Genomic DNA, 24,178 nt, shown 5'->3' on the forward strand with positions numbered 1-24,178 from the left:
CTCTCTCTGACAGAGACTGCACTGACGTCAATGACATTCTTCTCATGCTTAGTGCGACATCAGACACCAGCGCACAGAGAGACCACTCTGCTGCACAGACGGCAGGCTGCTGCCAAACGCTGGACCGAAGCAGCTAGGAACACTGGAGCTGGACTGGAAGTGGGAGAGTGGTAATCCTGTACATACCGCCAGCAAGGACATGTTGTTGTTTTAATATATGTTCCCATTGCTTTGGAAATCATCATTATCATTTAGATTTTAGTCATTTTGCAGACGCTCTTATCCAGAGTTCATACATTTTCGTACTTTTTTGTACTAGTCCCCTGTGGGAATTACACCTACAATCCTGGTGATGCAAGCGCCTTGCTCTACCAACTTCGCCACAATGAAACCAAAACCCAAATTGGTTTAAATCCATTATATTTTATGTCCAATCTTCATGAGATTAAGAGAGATATTTGAGAGATACAGCTACAAGGCAATACTTTGTCCCTTATACCAGTGGTTCCCAAACGGTTGGGCTTCTCAAGTTGTAATAGCAGAATGCACAAGGTGCAATTTCGAAAATTGGTTTGTGCATCACCAGTTTTCCTCTTGTCATGTCAGTCATTGCAGACCTTAGAGAACCATTTATAACTGGTCAGAAATGTCCAGATCAATTAGTTAGCTAACATTTTCTAGCTATGTTTTTTAGCCCATTGATTTTGTTTTAATGTTTGAGTCACTCAAATATCACATGAACACACATAAGACATGCAAAATGTGTAGAATTGCAGGAAATTAGCTTTAAAATGGCAAAAAGTCTCCATCTCATGGCAAAATGTATTGAATTGCAATAAATGCGCCAACAAGAGGGGTGTGAACAGTTTGTGTCATGAACAATACTTATGCCCATAGCAATAGATGTGTGCAGGGGTAACAAGAATGCAATTAACCATTAATAAACGGACAGCTGTTCCATTCCCTCACCACCTAGTCTGGATCACAAGACGAGCATTATCTTTTCTCCCCAGGTCAGAGTTCACACAGCTACAGCACTCTTCATTGGTCTATTCTCCTCATCCAGTCTATTCTTAGCCCACACTAAAAATAGCCGTCTTCAAACACCAACCAATCGACACATTGATGGACAGATGTATAATAAATAAAGTGATAGGGAGGGAGGAGGGGGCCGGAGCTGAAAGAGACCAGCCTATATGTCATGTGGGACTCATGGCAGGGCTCGTCTAATGCCCCATCGGCCTCTCCATGTCCCATTAGGACTGTTCTACATGACCTCCTTTATTGTCCTTCTCAGCAGGCTAGCATCAGTATCTTTAGATCAAATTTCACTCCTTGACAATCCTTGTCATTGACAATCCATGTCAACGTTCAATATGCAATTTACGAGAGAATTGCTCATTGGTTGTTGGAAATAACAAATATAATATGTGGAGCCTAAAAAATGGAATTAGAATGTAAAACAAAGTAAAAAAAAATAAAAAATACATTTAGCTGTTAGCCTAACAACATGTTGTATTTTGAGGCTTAAAATCAAAACTAAGACGTTTTGTGGTTGGATTTGCAGTATGTATCCAGTTTGAGAATTTAGACTGAGCAAGCAACTTTTGACAGGCTGGTTTCATCTGGACAAACAAAATACGGTTGCTTAGAAACCAGATACCAACGTGTTCTGTGGAGAAAAGACAGAGTTCCAAAATTTGCATAATCGTTATGATTGGAGAATAGCTGTGAGGGTGATGAATCGGGATCAAATCCTCTGTTCTCCTCGAGCTTATTAATGATACAATGTTCATATTTGAAGACGCAAGAAAGGCCAGTCTCTTTGGCACATGACGTGGAGCAAGCACAGACAGTGGATTAGCTAAAGATACTGACTGGGACCCAGGCTAGGATGACACTGCCAGCACAGGCCTTCACATGAATTACAAGTAGTCAATTCTCTTAAACAATCAGTCCCATGACTCACACTCTCTTTTATGGCCAGGGCCATAATGGATGCACTCTAATAATTTCTAAATATAGTGCAATGTCATCAATTATTCACACACTGTGTGCTACACATGTTCCCGGGTAGAGAGTGGAATGTTCTGTGAGAGAGGGAGGTTTTGAATGTCATGGCACCTTACAATAGTGCATACTGTACATGGGTTTGGCTTGTCACACGTGTTTTGTTTAACAGGGAAAAAATAGCCTGTGGATTCTAGCTTGGATATGTGTGGCCCAAATACAAGATCTACAGCATTTACATTTTAGTCATTTAGCTTACAGTAGTGAATGCATACATTTCATTTCTAAACATTTTTTATTTTTTTCTGTGCTGGCCCCCCGTGGGAATCGAACCCACAACCCTGGTGTTGCAAACACCATGCTCTACCAACTGAGCTACAGCACTCTGAGTATGAAAGGAGCAGGATGTGGGACAGAGTATGGGACCTACTAACATAGTATGGGACCTGGTATCAGAGCATGGGACCTACTGACACAGTATGGGACCTACTGACACAGTATGGGACCTACTGACACAGTATGGGACCTACTGACACAGTATGGGACCTACTGACACAGTATGGGACCTACTGACACAGTATGGGACCTACTGACACAGTATGGGACCTACTGACACAGTATGGGACCTACTGACATAGTATGGGACCTACTGACACAGTATGGGACCTACTGACACAGTATGGGACCTACTGACACAGTATGGGACCTACTGACATAGTATGGGACCCACTGACATAGTATGGGACCCACTGACATAGTATGGGACCCACTGACATAGTATGGGACCTACTGACACAGTATGGGACCTACTGACACAGTATGGGACCTACTGACATAGTATGGGACCTACTGACACAGTATGGGACCTACTGACACAGTATGGGACCTACTGACATAGTATGGGACCTACTGACACAGTATGGGACCTACTGACACAGTATGGGACCTACTGACACAGTATGGGACCTACTGACACAGTATGGGACCTACCGACACAGTATGGGACCTACCGACATAGTATGGGACCTACTAACATAGTATGGGACCTACTAACATAATATGGGACCTACTAACATAGTATGGGACCTACTGACATAGTATTGGACCTACTAGCAGGACCTACTAACATGGTTGGCTGCTCACCCTGTGACACACACTGCCAGCCCTACATAGTGCTAGAGGGCAACGAGAAGTGCCCTTCAAGAACAGGTCTATTTTGGTCCCTGTGTCATCTCCTGAATAAAACACCTGAGAGAGAAGCCCTATTCTGAAGTAGTAGTGGACCACTCTCCTCTCCTCTTTGACAAAGCCTACCAACAATCTGTGTCTTACAGATTGCTTACAGATGATTACAATACAAAAATGAAAGCAAACTTGATATTGTTCATTTCATTGTTATTGTTCCATTGCTAGTGAATGACCGATTAGTTTCATGGTGTTAGTTAGACACACTGATTTAGATGTCATTCCCATCACTGTATAGTGGGTAACTGCTACAGTGGGGAGCGAAAGGTAAGGGGTCACACCAACCTGCTAAGCCCAGCCTCAGATGTAGTGACCTGATTCTAGCAGGATCCCATAGGATCTGTGTGGAATGTAGGGTCTGGCTGTGAGCTGTCAGTCAGGGGATGGAGCATGGGGCCTGACAGCACTTTGGCACAGAAGCCTTTCCATACAAGGCTGAGTGACAGACAAACAGGTGAACCAGAAGTCAAACAGTCCTGCTGATGCTACTGTACCAGGGTTACTAACCACTGTCCTGCAGCCTTTATGCTGTTTGGTTCCCATTGTCCTATACAGAAGCTACAGGCGTATCTCTTCCAAACATGTCAGCCATGTTGTATTTACTACACACTCTGGATCGTTTTGATACAGTGTCCTGTTGTTTGGCTCCCCCTAAAGGATCTCTATGTCCTCATCCTCTATCTCTGGTCTGACAGTTCCCATCCCAATGTCTGTCATATCACAATGCCATGACACCATCATCAAGGAATGCTGCATTTTACCAAGCTGATAGAATGGATGATATTCTCTCTCCCTCCTTTCTCTATCAACATATTCATACAGTACGCACACGCACACACACATACCACAGGAGGTTGGTGGCACCTTAATTGGGGAGGACGGGCTAATGGTAATGGTAATGGCTGGAGCAGAATCGGTGGAACGGTATAATATACATAAAACACGTGTTTTGATGCCGTTCCATCTGCTCCGTTCCAGCCATTATTATGAGCCGTCCTGCCCTCAGCAGCCTCCACTGACACACACAGTAACAAACACAAAGACCACACAGTTAAAGACTATCAGCGTACCTGTGAATGAGGTCTTGGTGATGGGTGGTGGATTACACATGGGTGATCTCCTGGTGTGGGGAGAAACAAAATACACATTGATCTCCTCTCAAAACACTACTACTGTACTACCTCATTCTATCTCTCTCCTATCGAACTCCTCCTGTCTTTCTCCCCCTTCTATCTCACTAACAGAGGTAAATCTGCTGCACCCTTTCCAGCTGAATCAGTCCCCATTCATCACAGACTGAGTGGGACTGCTGTTGTTGTAGTCCCAGTGAAGACCAGCAGGGGGAGAACTACAGCAAAGGATTCACATCTTCTCCAACACATTGTGTCAAATGCAGCAGCAAGTGTCTGGTGGTATAGCATGCAGACTAGGGCAAAATGTCTGATCTGATTGGTCAAAATACCAATTAGTGGCAAAAAGATTAGAATTGGCCTGCCTATGTAAACACAGTCAAAGAGAGATGACATGGGGAATACTGAAGCCGTTTGTAACACAACACCATAAAGAGAGACTTCAGTTGGAGATATCATATAAATACATATATATCCAATATATAGCCCCAAAATCCCCAAATAACACTAATATTTAGCTATAATTAGGGTAGCTTTGTGCCTTGCTCTAGACTACTACACAGCAGTAATTACAGGTTCATTGTGTATAAGGTACATACAGTGTATGCTTGCGAAGACTTACTTGTTGGACACTCTGTCTTGTGAACAATTGGTTAATGCAGCAAAATTATTCCGTACAGTTCTTAGACTGGCTAGAACCTGGAGGAGATCAGGACAGATTGACATTAAAACCTCACATTCATCTCTTAAACAGTGATTGCCCCATCCAATCTAAACTGGTCCAAGTTGGGTGTCTTTTGCTAAATATCAGCATAGCAACAGGGAATTAGGCAACAACACAATAAAACTTGCTTAGCAATCGTGCCATTGCTCACCTGTGCAAATGGTGTTACAATCATATCGTCGCCATGACTGCAAAAAAAGAGACAAAGATAAAAAGATGTTAGATTACATTTTTTGACACACCTTTGTCTACAGAAATTCTAAACATGACCTTCACATTTTAACCCTCTGCGTGACAAAGAGGAGATGATCCCAGCTGTAGCCATGGCTACAGACTATGGCAAGACTAGTGTAATATGGCTATACAATGTGGCCTCAGGGCATTTCATATTATTCTGTATGTAAATCTGTGACACCCCATTTAGTATGATATGTTACGTTATGTAAGATTATGAATGGAATTGCGGTCGTTAAACGTCATACTGTTAGAAGACATATACTATCATACGTCTTATACAGTCGTACAATAGCATATGAATTTGATGATGTAACTTTTCATACTTCTTGGAAGAGGTTTTAATTTATACATCTTTCTCTGAGACCAGGTTGCTTGTTCCATAGTAACAACAAAGGGGAATTACGGGGATAACTTACGTTGGTGATTAGGTGAACTAACGACAAAGGTTAGGATAATTTACGTGAAAGGTCATGGAATTAAAATAACAAAGGTTAGGTGAATTTACGTAGCAGGTTAGGTGAATTGGGTTACGTTTAGAATAAGGATTAGGGGAAGGGTTAACTAAAATGTAGTCCCCGACGCCACTCGAACACACAACCTTTGGCTTGATAGACGGTTGCGGATTACGCCCTCTGATCCACCCTGAGCAACCTCACTACTTTCATTTTCTGTCTAAAGAAACAAGACCAGGGGTGTCAAAAAAGTCTGGAGGGCCTCACTTAAAATGTATTATATTTCCTTGCCGTCAAAATGTGCAAAAAATAGTTCTCTATCCATCGTTTTTGTTATTTTCGATGCTCTTTGATTGTCTAGCTTTCGTTTCAATGACTGTTGGCAAGCTGGACGAATTGAAAAGGCTACACAGTGTCGATTTGGTTTAAGTCATTTCAATGTCGATTAAAATCGTTTTTCGCACGATAAAAAAAATCATATATATACATATATACATATATATATATATATATATATATACAGTACCAATCAAAAGTTTGGACACACCTACTCATTCAAGGGTTTATTAACACATATGGAATCATGTAGTAACCAAAAAAGTGTTAAACAAATCAAAATATGTGTCACGGATACCCCGGTACTGCTACTCATTCCGTTCACCAGCTCCGGAGGTCTACGTCACCGGCCTTCTAGGTGTCACTGAATTGGATTCATTACCACCAACCTCGGACTGTCTCGTCTCATTACGCACACCTGGTTCCCATTCCTCCTGATTAGTATGTGTATATACAGTTGAAGTCGGAAGTTTACAAACAGCTTAGCCAAATACATTTAAACTCAGTTTTTCACAATTCCTGACTATTAATCCTAGTAAAAATTCCCTAGTAAAAAAATCACCTCTTCCTTTTAAGAATGTGAAATGTTCAAATAATGGTAGAGAGAACGATTTATTTCAGCTTTTATTTCTTTCATCACATTCCCAGTGGGTCAGAAGTTTACATACATTCAATTAGTATTTGGTAGCATTGCCTTTAAATTGTTTAACTTGGGTCAAATGTTCCGGGTAGCCGTCCACAAGCTTCCCACAATAAGTTGGGTGAATTTTGGGCCATTCCTCATGACAGAGCTGGTGTAACTGAGTCAGGTATGTAGGCCTCCTTGCTCACACACGCTTATTCAGTTCTGCCCACAAATGTTCTATAGGATTGAGGTCAGGGCTTTGGCCACTCCAAAACCTTGTCTTAGTTGTCCTTGAGCCATTTTGCCACAACTTTGGAAGTATGCTTGAGGTCATTGTACATTTGGAAGACCCATTTGCGACCAAGCTTTAACTTCCTGACTGATGTCTTGAGATGTTGCTTCAATATATCCACATAATTTTCCACCCTCATGATGCCATCTATTTTGTGAAGTGCACCAGTCCCTCCTGCAGCAAAGCAGCCCCACAACATGATGCTGCCACCCCCGTGCTTCACGGTTGGGATGGTGTTCTTCAGCTTGCAAGCCTCCCCCTTTTCCCTCCAAACATAACGATGAACAGTTCTATTTTTGTTTCATCAGACCAGAGAACATTTCTCCAAAAAGTACGATCTTTGTCCCCATGTGCAGTTGCAAACCATAGTGTGTTTCTTTATGGCGGTTTTGTACGTTCATTGTACGTTCATCTCTAGGAGACAGAACGCGTCTCCTTCCTGAGTGGTATGACGACTGCGTGGTCCCATGGTGTTTATACTTGTGTACTATTGTTTGTACAGATGAATGTGGTACCTTCAGGCATTTGGAAATTGCTCCAAAGGATGAACCAGATTTGTGGAGGTCCACAATTCTTTTTGTGAGATCTTGGCTGATTTCTTTTGATTTTCCCATGATGTCAAGCAAAGAGACACTGAGTGTGAAGGTAGGCCTTGAAATACATCCACAGGTACACCTCCAATTGACTCCAATTATGTCAATTAGCCTATCAGAAGCTTCTAAAGCCATGACATTTTCTGTAATTTTCCAAGCTGTTTAAAGGCACAGTCAACTTACTGTATGTGAACGTCTGACGCACTGGAATTGTGATACAGTGAATTATAAGTGAAATAATCTGTCTGTAAACAATTGTGGGAAAAATTACTTGTGTCATGGACAAAGTAGATGTCCTAACCGACTTGCCAAAACTATAGTTTGTTAACAAGAAATTTGTAGAGTGGTTGAAAAACGAGTTTTAATGACTCCAACCTAAGGGTATGTAAACTTCCGACTTCAACTGTACGTGTTTGTTTTGGGCTTCGTCCCCATCGTTTTCATGACGTACTTTATTTTAGGTGGAGAAATAAAATCCCCTTTTACGTATTCCTGTGCCTGTCTCATATAATTATACAGCGTGACAATATGTGACCCGATTCAGTAAACTAGGCCTATGTCGCAAGTCACGACTTCACAGGACAGCTGTTTGAACGTCATTTTTTTTGGGGGGGGGAGAAATGCCTTCTCGAACATGTGAACTTTCATGTGCCTTAATATCAAACTTGTATGCCATCTGTTAATACGAATACAATTGTTAAATTACGAGCCTAGTTGGTTTAGCCACAGAAAAAAAACAGCAACCTTCCCGCTAGCCATGATTGGCTGAGATAATGAGTGGGCTGGACTTGCCGAGAGATGAGTTTGGATTGGTCTGCGGATTAGGATCTTGTGTGTATAAAATGAGCTGCTCGTAATGTGTAGATAATCCTTCCTACTGCAGTTTTTTAGAAAGATATAACGTTAGCAATGGAGAACTGCAAATATGTTGCTACTGCTCTTAATTACATTGCTGCCCTGAGTTGATCAGGCGCTATTGACAAAGTTCAATGGGAAAAAGTTGTGATGGACTACTTTCTGGAGGACGATCGTGCCATGCTGACTCTCTCTGACTCTGAAAATGAATCAGACGATGAGGAAATCCCTGATTTACGTAGAACATTTTCATTGAAGAAGTCTTTTGATGACAGTGATAGAGAAGAAACGGTGACAATCAACAGTGTTGTTGTCACGGAAGAAGTTGACCGAGTTTTGAAATCAGTGGAATGTCTGGTAGCAGCAGAGTATGATAAGGAGATTAATAGAATTCTGGCGCTTGATTGCAAATGCATAGGGAGTCAAAAAGAGAACACAGAAGGCTGTTGTATGAAACGCATGTCTAAGGGCAACCATGGCATCGGTGACAGAGAGGGAGAAAGATCTGATGACTTTTATGGCATTGCACACGGTCAGTATGACTTGACACAACGAGCCAAACAAACTGTTCAAACTAAACGGAAACGAAACAGGACGTCTTATTTGATAAAAGGGGTTGCAGTCTGCCGTGAAGCTTTCATCCATGTATACGGGTAAGAATCTAACATTGAACCTATTTTGGTTAACTTTAGCTAGCTATGACATTCGGTTTGTATTTATATTTAAGATTCTTCAAAATAGCCACCCTTTGCCTTGATGACAGTTTTGCACACTGTTGGCATTCTCTCAACCAGCTCCATGAGGTAGTCACCTGGAATGCATTTCAATTAACAGGTGTGCCTTGTTAAAAGTTCATTTGTGGAATTTTTTAACTTTTAATGTGTTTGAGCAAATCAGTTGTGTTGTGACAAGGTAGGCGTGGTATACAGAAGATAGCCCAATTTGTTAAAGTCCATATTATGGCAAGAACAGCTCAAATAAGAAAAGAGAAATTGCAGTCCATCATTGCTTTTAGACATGAAGGTCAGTAAATCCGAAAAGTTTATCAAGTGCAGTCTCAAAAACCATCAAGCACTATGATGAAACTGGCTCTCATGAGGACCACCACAGGAAAGGAAGACCCAGAGTTACCTCTGCTGCAGAGGATAAGTGCGTTAGAGTTACCAGCCTCAGAAATTGCAGCCCAAATAAATGCTTCTAGGGGATAATGAGTATCTTGGTGACTCAATAGCCATCTGTTGGTGTTGTAGTCACTGAAGGAGTTTAAGACAATACATACCTCAATCACCAAACACAACTAACTCAAGGTTTGCACTCAGGGCGCTACAGCTTTCCTCTAATGCTGAGGGCAAAGGGCTTCGAATAGAGACGTGACACTGTGACACCTCAGCATCAGCTGTCAATCAAACAGAGAACTGGGAATGGGCAACAAGTACACTGACAGCTATCACATCATATCACCCACCACACCTTTGAAAACACTCAATTTCTTCAGTGAGAGACTACATGTGTAGATAGACTGTGTGTGTGTGTGTGTGTGTGTGTGTGTGTGTGTGTGTGTGTGTGTGTGTGTGTGTGTGTGTGTGTGTGTGTGTGTGTGTGTGTGTGTGTGTGTGTGTGTGTGTGTGTGTGTGTGTGTGTGTGTGTCTGTGTGTCGGTTGGAGGGGAACAGAGAGACAGTTGGAGAGAGAAAAAACTCACATGTCGCTGGCGATGGAGGAGTTTCTGGACATGGACTTGGGCGACAGTTCGTAGTCCGAGTCAGAGCGGTAGAGGAAGGACTCTCTCCGCTGACTGTGGACAAAGTTCCCCTGCAGTATGAGCCCAGACCCCGGGCTGGCCATGGGGTCCAGCGGGCTGCGCCCCGACGATGTGCCGTTGTCCACATCGAAACTGTCAGACAACAACCAGAGAGAGAGGAAATATTAGACATAATCATAAACAGTGGGTGTTAGAAACATAGGATACCTGTCCGCATTTTTGTTTATTTGTACTGCAAAGAACATTGAGCAGCAGGTTGCTTAGGTTTCAAAACATTCTTTCAAAGACCCACAAGAATATCCAAAAGCCTTTATATGGTAACTGTAACACAGGCCAGTACCGTAACACAGGCCAGTACCGTAACACAGGCCAGTACCGTAACACAGGCCAGTACCGTAACACAGGCCAGTATCGTAACACAGGCCAGTACCGTAACACAGGCCAGTACTGTAACACAGGCCAGGACCGTAGCACAGGCCAGGACCGTAGCACAGGCCAGGACCGTAACACAGGCCAGTACTGTAACACAGGCCAGGACCGTAGCACAGGCCAGTACTGTAACACAGGCCAGGACCGTAGCACAGGCCAGTACCGTAACACAGGCCAGTACTGTAACACAGACCAGTACTTTAACACAGCTCTGATAAAGACAATGACTCATTGAGTCACCACCACCACTTAGGACAATGACGCAATCCCCATTTGACGTCACCGTTCCTTAGAGTCCTCCAGATTATCCTCACACCTGAGATTACCGCTGTCACCCAGGATTACCTGACCTATTACAAGGGTAACCAGACCTGGCTCTACTGTAATCCTCCAGAGGGATTCCCCTCTACGTAGCACCAGATACATCTTCATCATCACTATCCCTATCATCATCACCAGTGTCAGCTATGCGATGAAAATAGCTGTCGTGATCATCCTGTAGGATCCGCTGTGGAGCTGATAGGGTAGCCCGTGCTATTCGGTACAGTGTGTGTGTGTGTGTGTGTGTGTGTGTGTGTTCGTCATTGTGAGTGTTGATGACGTGTTGTTGTGGCTATGCATGGGTACAGCACAGTAAGCACTCTGTCAGCCCTAAAATCATGAAAACACAGAACAGCATATTCTCTAAATCTTCCGGATGAAGAGCCCCGCTCTTTGACCCTACGACAAGTGTTTACACCCAGCTGCAGATTCTGACATGAATAAACATTCTTATTGTTTGAAATACACTACGTCAACCATGATTCAATCTGTGTTGACTGTTGGCTTCCGTAATAGAACACTGCGGGGACTGATTCCACGTCATGAGATTCAGCTAGTTTATTAGAATGCCTCTAAGAAAAAAGGACTATTATCAAATCACATATTCAAATCTATCACATCGCTATAGCACCCTAGCCAATGTGATTTCACTGTGGTGTACTTCACAAAGTATTTTCTCCCGTGCTCCTTTCATAAAACCAAGGTCATGGAGACACACGTGCATTCATAATTGCAAGGTATGCGTAGTAGCATGCTGGAAACCATATACATTGGAGGTGGCAAATGTATTTTCACAGAGCGAGCGCTGGAGAGAGATGGAGGTGGGAAAGGACTGGTGCATGTTGTGTGAATGTTTGTTAGCTAGGCGAGTGAGACGGAAGCATCTGTATGTGTATCAGGGACTGCTGCCTACACTCTTTCCGCCCTGGGTCATATGACTGCACCAGGCCAGGGTTCAGCCTGACACACACACACAGCTGGAGACATGCATTATAGGTGCTGCTCCACATAACACTGTATAGCACAAACAGAACACCAGCATGTCTATCTCGCACACACGCACGCACGCACAGCCCCCCCCCCTCTTCACAACGGCCATGTGGTTGTAGCCCCTACATGTGAAACCCAGTATGCCAGAGTGTGCTAGAGATAGTGCCATTATCTATCACTGGAGTCTGGGACTGCAACTCAAATGGCACCCTATTCCCTACACAGTGCACCAGGGCCCATAACACTTTGGTCAAAAGTAGTGCACTATGTAGCAGGGGCACCATTATTTTTCCGACCTGCAAACCCAAAGAATTAAAAATACCGGTCAAAATACATTGCTCCTTTCTGTTCCTTTCTAAAACTCTGAAATCTTATATTTCTTTTATTTTTTTTTACATTAGCTCGACATTCAATTACTTCACCAATCAGTGAGGATAGAGCATCTTGCTATGGAGCTGGAAAGCTATAGTTGTTTTAGCCTAGGCTAAAATAACGTTATTAACCAGTTCTTAACTGAATTGCTTAGTTAAATAAAGGTACAAAATATACATTATACAGGGTGAGGAAACCAATGTGTACATTCGTAATTTGATTGAGCTATCTCTTTAATCAGAGTTTCTGAATTGCATTTGATCTGAGCATGTGCTATAAATAAACATTCATTTATTTTATCATCTCTTAAGAAAGCTTGCTTGGGCAGCAACATCTGGGGCCTGCATGGAGACTGAGAACAAACCCAGTTTGGTCCCAGGTGACAGCCCAATTGAAAAGACACATTTACAGCCAACCTATTGCACATATAGGTCACACTACACACCCACCCTTGACCAAGGTGTAACCCATTTTGGTAAACACCGGGGAACTCATGCGGGTAAATCCTCAATTTTCCCACTAGGGCAACTTATGAAATATGCTAACAATGCCAACTGATGCAACAGTGTGTCACACCCCATACACACATCCCCTTGAATGATTTATATGCATTTATGTTCCAGACCACGCCCACGTGAACGTTTATTATCCACCATCTGGCCAAACAGTGTAATTTTGTAAATGACAGATCTCTATGGCATGACGCATCATTCACCCTGTCTGAGATATCGTGTGTGACTAACTTTTGAACGGAAGGACCGACGGACGGATGGACGGAGACAGATCCACAGTCCCCATTCCCAATTTCATCGTGGGGGACAAATAATAGCTAACATGCATTCCTACAAGCAGGAATTAGGTTCTGGCGTTATCATTTGCAATCACAAAGGACATACCAACCAATAAGACTCATTGCATGTCGAAACTTTGCCTTCTTTGAACGGTTTACTCAATCCAGCACCTGGGAAGCATCTTAGGATGTGCTCTGCTCAAGAACGCCTAAAGAACACATGACATTCCATATATTTTTTAATCATAAGTAATCATGTGGTTACCAGTATCTTATCTCCTCAGCCCAGTGTTGGCCCAGCTGACCGAGCAGGCAGGGCCTAGGAGGCTGAGAGACAGAGCCTGAGAGGCAGAGAGCCCTTAAGGCACGGACATACCGGTAGAGTTTCCAGGCAGAGAGTTCTTAGCACCTCTGAACAAAATGCTGGCTGTTATTTGCAAGCTGAGAGCAAACCGATTCTACATGTAGAAACAGCCAAACATTTTGGCAGTCAGATTCTCACCGGCGGGTGGTCTCTAAAACACACTGCACAGTCAGCAAGAGAACGAACAGCAGACGAACGGCCGACCGTAATTCGGTGTGATGTGTTTTGTCCATTAGAGAAAGAGAGGCAGGGCCTGAGAAGCAGAGAGCGAGATATGCTAAGAGGCAGGACCCCAGGACCTGGGAGGCTGAGAGGCAGGTCCTGGGAAACAGAGGCAGAGAGGACTTAGAGACAGGGCCTGAGAGGCTGAGCAGGCAGGCCTGTGATGCAGAGAGGCACTGAGCAGGCAGGGCCAAACTACTCTGACCTTTGAATGGAAAATGTGCGAGTTTGGCCTGGTGCCTAATGAATCAAATACAATTTTATTTGTCACATGCTTCGTAAACAACAGGTGTAGACTAACGGTGAAATGCTTACTTACGGGCCCTTCCCAACAACGCAGAGAGAAAGAAAACAGAGAAAACATGTAATAATAAAAGTAATAATAAATACAAAATGACTTGGCTATATACACGGGGTACCAGTACCAAGTCGATGTGCATGGTGGGTGTGAGGTTATTGAGGTAGATATGTACACATAACTAGGAGTAAAGTGACAGATAATAAACAGTGATGAGCCCAAAAAGTAGTTTGTCCGGGTAGCTACTGGTTAACTATTTAACTAACTATTTATCAGTCTTATGACTTGGGGGAAGAAGCTGTTCAGGGTCCTGTTGCTTCCAGAATTGATGCATCGGTACCACTTGCCGTGTGGTAGCAGAGAGAACAGTCTATGAATTGGGTGGCTGGAGTCTTTCACCATTTTTAGGGCCTTCCTCTGACACCGCCTAGTATATAGGTTCTGGATGACAGAGTGCTCGGCCCCAGTGATGTACTGGGCCATACGCACTACACTCTTTAGCGCCTTGCGGTCAGATGCCAAGCAGTTGTCATACCAAGCGTGGATGCAGCCAGTCAAGATGCTCTCAATTATATTGGATCTGAGGGCCCATGCCACATCTTTTCAGTCTCCTTAGGGGTGAAGAGGCATCCTCAGCCTTCTGTTTTCTGTACTCCACGATCAGCTCCTTTGTCTTGCTGACGGGGAGGGAGAGGTTGTTGTCCTGGCACCAAACTAAGGTCTTTGACCTCCACCAAATATAGTTTCATTGTCGTCGGTGATCAGGCCTACCACCATTGTGTCGTCGGCAATCTTAATGATGATGTTGCCGTCGTACTCGGCCACGCAGTCATGGGTGAACAGGGAGTACAGGAGGGAACTAAGCATGCACCCCTGAGGGATGTTGTTGCCTATCCTCACCACCTGGGAGCGGCATGTCAGGAAGTCTAGGATCCAGTTGCAGAAGGAGGTGTTCAGTCCCAGGGTCCTTAGCTTAGTGATGAGCTTGTAGAGCACTATGGTGTTGAACGCTGAGCTGTAATCAATGAATAGCATTCTCACATAGGTGTTCCTCTTGTCCAGGTGGGAAAGGGCAGTGTGCGGTGCAAAAGAGATAGCGTCACCTGTGGATCTGTTGGGGCAGTATGCAAATTGGAGTGGGTCCAGGGTATCTGGGATGATGGTGTTGATGTGAGCCAATGCCTTTAAAGGAATTTCATGGGTATAGATGTGATTGCTACAGGGCGATAGTCATGTCTGACTCGTTTCCGAAACAAGGCATATGTCGCGCGCCACTACTTCACAGGAGCGCCACAAATGCCTTCTGGAACATGTGAACTTTTATGTGCCATAATAACAAACAGGTATGCCATCTGTAAATACGAATAAAATTGTTAAATTATAAGACTAGTTGGTTTAGCCATAGAAAAAGACAGCAATGTTCCCGCTAGCCATGATTGGCTGAGATAATGAGTGGGCTGGACATGCCGAGAGATGAGTTCGTATTTGTCTGCCATGTAGCACGCTTCTTTCTATAATATGAGCTCGTCAGTATGTGTAGGTAATCCTTTCTAAAGCAGCTTTTTTTTAAATGTATCACGTAGTAGAACTACATAAATGTTGCTCTTCACTTTCTGGAGGACCGAGTTTTGAAATCAGTGGAATTAGAGTATGATAGCTAAGGAGATGGAGAAAATTCTGGCGTTTGATTGAAAATATGCAGACGGAGTCAAAAAGACAACACACAGAAGGCTTTTGTATAAAACACCTGTTCATGGATTACATCTTCAAACTAAGGGCAAACATGGCATCCGTGGCAGAGAGGGAGGAGCGTCCATCCATGTATACGGGTAAGACAGTCTAGCTAGCTACATTTTCAGATATTACACATTATTAATTTAGTCAGAAAGTCATTTTCATTTCAAGTTAAAGTGTACTGTTAGCTAGCTAGCTAACATTAGCTGGATGGCTAGCTATCTAATGTTACGTGCATGATCTGTGTAGTAATATTATTTGTATCTCAGAGCCATTCGCATTCCTAGTTATAGCCTAAAGCTAGCTAGCTAACATTGAACCTCGTTGGTTAGCTGCCTGCAGATTCATGTAGGGTAGTAACATTATGAGTTGGGATTATGGTTCACTGTTTAGATAGCTAGCTTTATGTCTAAACAAAAGACTCCACTATGCAAGTAACTATTTTAATAGAATGTTTACGATGTCAGTTCGACAACTGTCAATAGAAATTCACTCTAAATTCACTCTGGCTATCCACTCCGATTTCAGAGCACTCTCATCTGAGTGTGCCAGAGGCAAGAATAACTGACGAATTTACGAATGCTCAACACCTGTTGAATATAGCCAGTGTCAGTAAACGTTGGCAAAAAAGCGTAATAAAATTGTTGCCAGCAGCACAGTTGCAACCAATGCTCTGGATAACATAAAAACAGCCTATCCAGCTCTGCTAGGGTGTGTAAAATGGTCAGAGTGAGCTGTTCTCTCATTTGTGTCTAGAAGTAGCTAGCCAACGTTAGCCAGTTAGCTTGGGTGCTTGACTGCTGTTGTTAGGGCAGAACGCTCGGATCAACGCTACTTTTCGGCCAGAGTGTCCAGTGTGCGCTCTGAACGCTCTGAGAATGAAACACTCTGAATTTACGAACGGGCAGAGCACACTCTGGCACTCCAGATTAAATCACGAACACACCTGTATAAACCAGCCCTTAGTCTTGAAATCTTTGGTTGTTTAGTACATAGCGTCTCATGTGAATCCTTAAAGAGATGGGTGGGGCTAAAGCTTAAGAGGGTGTGAACGATGCTGAATTGGTGTGGACAAAGAGGAGCTCTCCAATAGGTACCAAAATATTCAAGGGCCATTTTCTCAAAAGTGAGGTTACAACTTTATCAACTTTCAAAGCAAAATTACTTTCCCATTGTTCCTCAACATTAGTGTATGAGATACTGCAGCATTTTCTACTTTTATCTAATGTAAATAACACAATTTCAAATTTGGTGTTCTGCTCGAAACATGTAAGTATTACAGACTGGGTCAGGGAGAGGTTGAAAATGTCAGTATTGCCACTTGCCAGCTGGTCAGTGCATGCTCTAAGAATGCGTCCTGGTAATCCGTCTGGCCCTGCGGCTTTGTGAATGTTTGCCTAAAGGTCTTACTCACAAAATCTATTGCGAACGTGCTCACACAGTCATCCGGAACAGCTGGTGCTCTCATACATAGTTCAGTGTTGCTTGCCTCGAAGCGAGCATAGAAGGCATTTAGCTCCTCTGATAGGCTCACGTAATGAGTGAGTAAAGAGAAAACATTGTTCTCATTACTCTGTACCCTGCTTCCATTGCTTTCTCTGTCTTATTTCTCTTTATCTCTCCTGTTTGTCTTCTCTTTCTGTTTCACCCTCTCTCTCTCTCTCTGGCCCCTCTCTGTACTCTATCTCTCTATGTAGCCCCTACCTCTCTCTACCCTCATATAGTTGTTATAAGCAGCGCTCAACTCTCCCAAGTACCTATCACACTGACTGATAAAGGACGTTCTCCATCTGTTCCCTACACTAACGCCCTAGCAGCACATTTAGTCAAATAAATTGGAATCAGGTACAAAACACACACTGCTCACATGTTCTCATTAAGAGAGATCCTGTCAGTCAGTCTCCAGCTGGCCAACATATGCTGAGCAGATGAGTCAGTCATTAACACCTACACATGATGATGTCACACACTGTACCATAGTGTATAACTGATAGTAATACATGTGACAACCAGCATACCGTACCTGCATTAGTGCTATTTATGAATGAATGGGAGAACACATAGCAACATAGCAACTAAGAGTAAAAAAGGGTGTGGGCAAGATAGAAGCTCTGACTGGCCGATTACAATCATTCTCTGTCCCTGCTGGACAGGTCACGGTAAGCGTTTTAGGCCTGGAACATCCAGCAAACCAGTCTGTTGAGCATCACTCTGACACTCAAAGACCTCGACTGGAACCTTATAAGTCCACACTTTCCAAAGGGTCACTCCATGTTTAGCACTGAGACCACTTTCCACCACCGCTTTTCAATGAAGCTAGAGATGAGTACAGATCACATGAAAAGTACTGGGACAAGCTACTTCTGTTGCAAACATGTTCTAACAGGAAAACAGCTTGTCAGACTAAATTGGTATATATTGACTAATAAGCACATTACTGTAGATAACAGTTAGGATATCAACCTAGCCAACTAACTAGCCATTGGGAATCTTTGCGTCACTTGACACTCATTCCTGGCACATCTCCCTGGCAGGTTAATCAGAACTCATCAGAACATTAACCACAACAGCAGAGGGGCTTGGTCTAGATCAGGGGTTCCCAAACGTTTCACTCAGGCCACCCTTCCAGCATTTGGGGACATCCTGCTCACCCCCGCACGCGTGAAAACGCACACATCTATTTCTATTTGTCTTGCAATTCTACACATTTTGCCATGTCTAATGTGTATTCATGTAATATTTGAGTGACTCAAACAATACAACAAAATCTATGGGCAAAAAAAACTTGCAAAAAAGTTTTTTTAGTTGACATGGGCTAGTTGATCTGGACACTTCTGACAAGTTACAAATAGCTCTCTAAGGTATACCTTGGCTGACAAGACAAGAGGAAAACTGATGATGCAGTACCCAATTTTGAAATTGCAGCTTGTCCATTCTACTATTACAACTTTCAAGAGTAAGTTGAAAGCCAGACCCCCCCCCCCCCCCCCCCCCCTCCATCTAGACGATGGCTATTAGGGAGGCCAGAGTGCGAAAAGCTCTGAATTCTGACGTAAGACAGGATAAGGAGAGACACAGTGTGTGTCTTTCCCTTGGCCATTCTCCAAAGTTTACAAATAAACATACCAGCAAGAAAAATGAATTCATGTAAGAGTTGACAGAATGAGGGAGTATTGTGATGTCATAGATACATGTAAAATGTGACATGTAAAATGTGAGGCGGGTTTGGGACAGAAACCCGACTCACATGTGACAGGAGTTTAAGAAAAAAAGGTTTGCGACACATAGAAGAATAGCAGAGGCTTCTGTGATGCCACAAAGACATATGGCATGTCTGTGGGCGTGGGGTTGTGAAGTCACAGAGGGTGACATGCTGTGTGGAATGGAAGATGAGGTGTTGTGATGGATGTCACAAAGACATGGCATGGTTGGGAGGGGGGGAGCTATTGTGATGTCACAGAGGGAGACATAATGGAGAGTTCCCTTGGAGTAGAACCTGCTGTGCAGTCAGCCATGCAGAGGAGAGATTCTACATTATTCTACTGATAACAGAGGAATGCACCTCTCTCTCTGTCTCTCACACACACCCCTTCAATCAATGAAGGTGAAGGGGAGAGTGTTAACAATTCACAAACATTTCCTCCTTCTCTTCTCTCCTATGGTCATGTACTCAGCTTTAGACAAAGCTATGCTTATCGGGTTGAGAGTTAACTAACTGACATTGATGACATGAAGAATTCCACCAGGTTGAACTTTCAGGGCAGACATCTGGCTGAAAGAGATCTACTTCCACATGTTAATCTGATCATAATACCTGTCCTTCAGTGGCAGCCTCGTTCAGCTTGAAGACTTCCCAATGGCTTTAATGATGGTGCACGGTTCACACAGGCCTTCTCCCAGTATGGGATCTTATGTGGATAATTAGCAGACTGTGTGAGAACAGAGTGACCTAAAGGCCAGGGTCGAGGAGGGAACCAGCATGCTGTGTGTTTGTTCGGGGCTGGACTGGACTGCTAAGCTAAAGTACAGCATGGAAGTACCACGGCGAAACACTGTGGAAACAAACAAGTGTTCGACAGAGATCTACGCTCACAGGGAACATGCGAGCGCAGAAGGGATGAGAAAAAGAAAGAGCCAAGGACAAGTCGAGACAGTAGGGTGAGGAGATAGGAAGGCAGGGAGAGCAGCCCCCGGAGGCGCATTCTATGGAAAAGGAAAACCCTGGGGGCGCTGCTAGGGATACGTCAGCAAGGGACTGACACACATTCCAGAGTCGATTATGATTTACATGAGGCCTTTACGACCTGATTAGACAGAATGTATCTGCTGTTTCATGGGCTTGATACAGTAAGTTCTGATGGAAACGTAGTAACGGGCAATTAGACAGCACAGAGACAAACAGCCATGCTGGATGCCTGCTCTTCCATGAAGTGTGTTGTATAGTTAACAGAGTACAATAGAGTGCAAGGATAGAAAAAGCTCTCTCACGTACAGTTACTTTCCAAGTAACCCACAGTCAAAACCAAAACACCAAATACGAAAAGACAGGCCAGGGGTTGACAGTCTGAAGGAGACCGAGGAAGGAAGAGAAACCAGAGAACAGTAGACCGTATGAAAAGGGAGGCAGAGGGAGGGACGGAGAGGATTGAGATGAAAAGCAGGAGAGGCAGGGAGAGGAAAACGATATGGAAATGAATGACAGAGCCTTACACAGGATGATGAACAGAGAGAGAGAACTAAAAAAGAGGAATAACAGCTGGTCAGAATGTAGGGGACTGAAAATTGGGTCAGTGAGAAAGTTAGGAAAGTAGCAGGACAACAGATAGAGAAGCAGGTGAGAGAGAGCAAGGGTTGAGAGAGAGAGGAGGGAAAGAGAAGACAGAAACAGAGATATAGACAGAAACAGAGAGAGACAGGACAGCGGGGGGTTGGTAGAAGTTTGTGTCTGTTTACCAGATTCCTTCCGGGTTCCGTAGAGAGCTGGTGGAGTGAGATCGTGGCTTCAGAACAATAGTCATTGTGTGACCTCCTCACCCACTCACCCCTCGGATCTGCCAAACGCTACAGCCCTGTCCAGATAACAGCCCCCACAGTCCTGCTCCGGTCAAACCACAGAACCCACAACTCCCTAGAGAGGAAAGTGTTCCTGCTGCGTTCAAACCACTGTTACCACTTGTTCTTCTCCAGGTCCCATCAAACTGTTCTGTTCAGATTGTGGTCAAACCACCACTGTCACTTCACTTCTATAGTTATCTCAAAAAGCTCAGACCGTGTTCTTCCAACTGTAGTGACCTCTTCTTCCAACGTAGTAATCCTGTGGAGCGGTCCAATGGAGTGGTTGTGTAAAGTGCCTGTTGTGGTCGTGTTCAGTGCTTCTGTGCCCCAGCCTGAGTGCTCGTGATCAAGACAGAGACAGAGACTGGTAGATGAGTCACAGAACACACAACTGAAGTCCCAACTAAAACTATTCACTACTGGAATCCTCTCTCTCAGACCTTCACTGCACTGTGTGTGGGATCAGCCTCTTTCTCCTTCTCTCTCTCTCTCTCTCTACTCTCTCTCTCTCTCTTTCTTTCTCTCTCTCTTCCTCTCACTCCTGCTTTGCTCTCCCTCTCTCTTCCTCTCGTTGTGACCAACGTGTGTAAGTTCTCCTCCTTTTTCTTCCTTCCCTCTCCTTCCTCCTCTCCCTCTCTCAACTGACTATTCCTGGCCAGCAAGTATAAGCCCTTCCCCTCTCTTCCCTTTCCCTCTTTTCTATCTTCTGACACTTTACTCTCGCTAGTGTCGTGGAAAATTGCAAGATTATGTTATAATGCTTGTATTGTATTATAATGGTTGTTTTATTCGACAGAATAGAGTATTCTCGGTAGTACGTGCCTTATTTTTCCAAAACAGACAATTGTAAAGTGGGTTTATTTGCGGGGAGTCTTGGTCATTTAAATAGCATTGGTGGTTCAGTGGTAGAATTCTCACCTGCCACGAGGGAGGCCCGGGTTTGTTTCCCGGCCAATGAATTGACTAAGATCTGTGTTTCTGATTGTAATTCAACTATTAGTATATTTTGCCTGGAAAGATACGGTCGCTAGTGTTTGTTTAACCTGTTGGGGCTAGGGGGCAGTATTGAGAATTTTGAAAAAAATATGTGCCCATTTTTAACTGCCTCCTACACCAACTCAGAAGCTAGGATATGCATATTATTACCAGATTTGGATAGAAAACACTCTGAATTTTCTAAAACTGTTTGAATGGTGTCTGTAAGTATAACAAAACTCATATGGCAGGCAAAAATCTGAGAAAAAAAAATAACTTTGTGGCTGTACTATTTTTTTTGAGTCATTGTTAATAGATAACACAGTGAGAAAGGATTCATTTCGCACTTCCTACGGCTTCCACTAGATGTCAACGATCTTTATAAAGTTGTTTGAAGTGTCTATGATGAACAGAGACCGGATGACAAGGAAGAGAAGTTGACCTCCATGGGATGTCGTCACTTCATTATTGGCTGCACCTGCGCAATCATGTGATGCGAGACATTTTTCAAATACGTTTTTCAAGACACAGGAGAGGTCGGGTTGAAACATTACTGATGTGTCACGTTAAAAATGGCTCTAAAGATTGATGCTAAACAATGTTTGACATGTTTGAACGAACGTAAATAGATTTTTTTTTTTACTTTTCGCCGTGACTCCCCCCCCCCCCCGCGCTACTTTTTAGTAGCCTACCGAAGCGCTAACAACTTGGAGTTATTTGGACATCAATTATGAACTTTGTTGAAAGAAACCACATTTGTTGTGGACATGGGATTCCTGGAAGTGCCAATGGATGAAGATAATCAAAGGTAAGGGATTATTGACAATAGTAATTTTGATATTACATGGTTACAAGATGGTGCTAACCTGTATAGCCTAGCCTATTGTTCTTAGCACAGCACCCGGTTTATTGCAAATTGTGATTTCCCAGTAAAGTTATTTTGAAATCTGGCAATGCAGTAGCATTTACGAAATGTTAAACTATAAATATTTGAATGACAATATTATAATTTACCAATGTTTTCGAATAGTAATTTTGTAAATTGTAACGTTGTTCACCGGAAGCATTTGAGAGAAGAAAAAAAATCAGAATTTCACCGCTACTGTAAAATGCTGTTTTTGGATATAAATATGAACTTGATGGAACAAAAAATGCATGTATTGTATAACATAATGTCTTAGGAGTGTCATCTGAGGAAGATTGTCAAAGGTTAGTGCATAATTCTAGCTGGTTATCCGCTTTTGGTGACGCCTGTCTTTGAATTGACAAAACATTACACACAGCTATTTTCAATGTACTCTCCTAACATAACCTAACTTTATGCTTTCGCCGTAAAGCCTCTTTGAAATCGGACAATGTGGTTGGATTTAGGAGATGTTTATCTTTCAAATTGTGAGAAATAGTTGATTGTTTGAGAAATTGAAATTATTAGATTCTTGCAGTTTTGAATTTCCCGCCATGGTCTCTTGACAATGAATCCCTATACCGGGCACCGATCCCCAAGATTAAGATATAAACTGAAAGTTTTAATAGCTTGTTTGGTTCAAATTGAAAGACGAATTCATTCAACATAAATAGCGAGGGAATTTCGATATAATACGTTGTCTGTTGCCTAAATGTCTGTTGCCTAAATGGTCTGCTGAAATAACATATTGAGAATAGGAGTCGTATTTAAATAAATCAATCAAGGAAGAGACAGTTACCTAAATCTAATGAATTATAATAATATGGGAGAGGTAATTGCTATAGAGTTGTGCCCACCGAAATGTGTTTTTTATTCTTATGGATTGACTGATGTATTTTATAAATTTGGCTCTTTACATGTTATTTTTAAAGTCTTGGACATTTCATAAGTATGAAGCCGAAAGAGAAGAGAAAGTTGTAAAGTTTGGTTTTAATCTTACGATAGAGGTAAGGCAGAACGTTGTTTGAGTAGGGGTTATATTTTTGACTACTGGCAAGGATAGGAGAGTTGGTTGTGTGCGCAGGGCTATGTTGGGCTGTAAGGAATTCAGGTGTGAATAAGGAAACATTTTGTGATAATGTATTCTGATTGTTTTTTGGTTTATTGTTTAGGTAACACCAGTGAATTTGAGCAGGAAGTTCATGTATTCTAACATTATAATCTGTTTCCATTACGTGAAACAATGTCAGGTTATTAAAGTGGTTTGCAGTTTGAGTTTATTTTTAGTTTTACAGGGACAGTGCAAATTAATAACAGTTGTGTGTATATCTAATGGCAGGGTATTCCAGACATGGGAATCTCTCACACTGAAAGCTGATTGACTAAAGGTGCTTTTCCTTAAGGGAACTATACAGTCATCTCTCATGGCGGACCTTGTGGATCTGCTGCCATAAGGTTTGGGTT

At 43.0% G+C, this 24,178-nt stretch overlaps 1 protein-coding gene across 1 annotated transcript in view; it reads right to left on the reverse strand.

Annotated features, from left to right (window-relative positions):
• LOC106580051 (3',5'-cyclic-AMP phosphodiesterase 4D) overlaps positions 1–24,178 on the reverse strand; it is a 90,364-nt gene that overhangs the window by 17,453 nt on the left and 48,733 nt on the right. Inside the window, exons 2-5 of the mRNA XM_014160619.3 lie at positions 10,201–10,392; positions 5,261–5,297; positions 5,008–5,084; positions 4,326–4,375 (exon numbers count right to left, since the gene is read on the reverse strand). Coding sequence (XP_014016094.1) covers positions 4,326–4,375; positions 5,008–5,084; positions 5,261–5,297; positions 10,201–10,392 — 356 coding nt within the window. The remainder of the gene's footprint in view (positions 1–4,325; positions 4,376–5,007; positions 5,085–5,260; positions 5,298–10,200; positions 10,393–24,178) is intronic.

The sequence above is a fragment of the Salmo salar genome, chromosome 20, assembly GCF_965601325.2.
Source record: "Salmo salar chromosome 20, fSalSal1, whole genome shotgun sequence".
Taxonomy (NCBI): domain Eukaryota; kingdom Metazoa; phylum Chordata; class Actinopteri; order Salmoniformes; family Salmonidae; genus Salmo; species Salmo salar.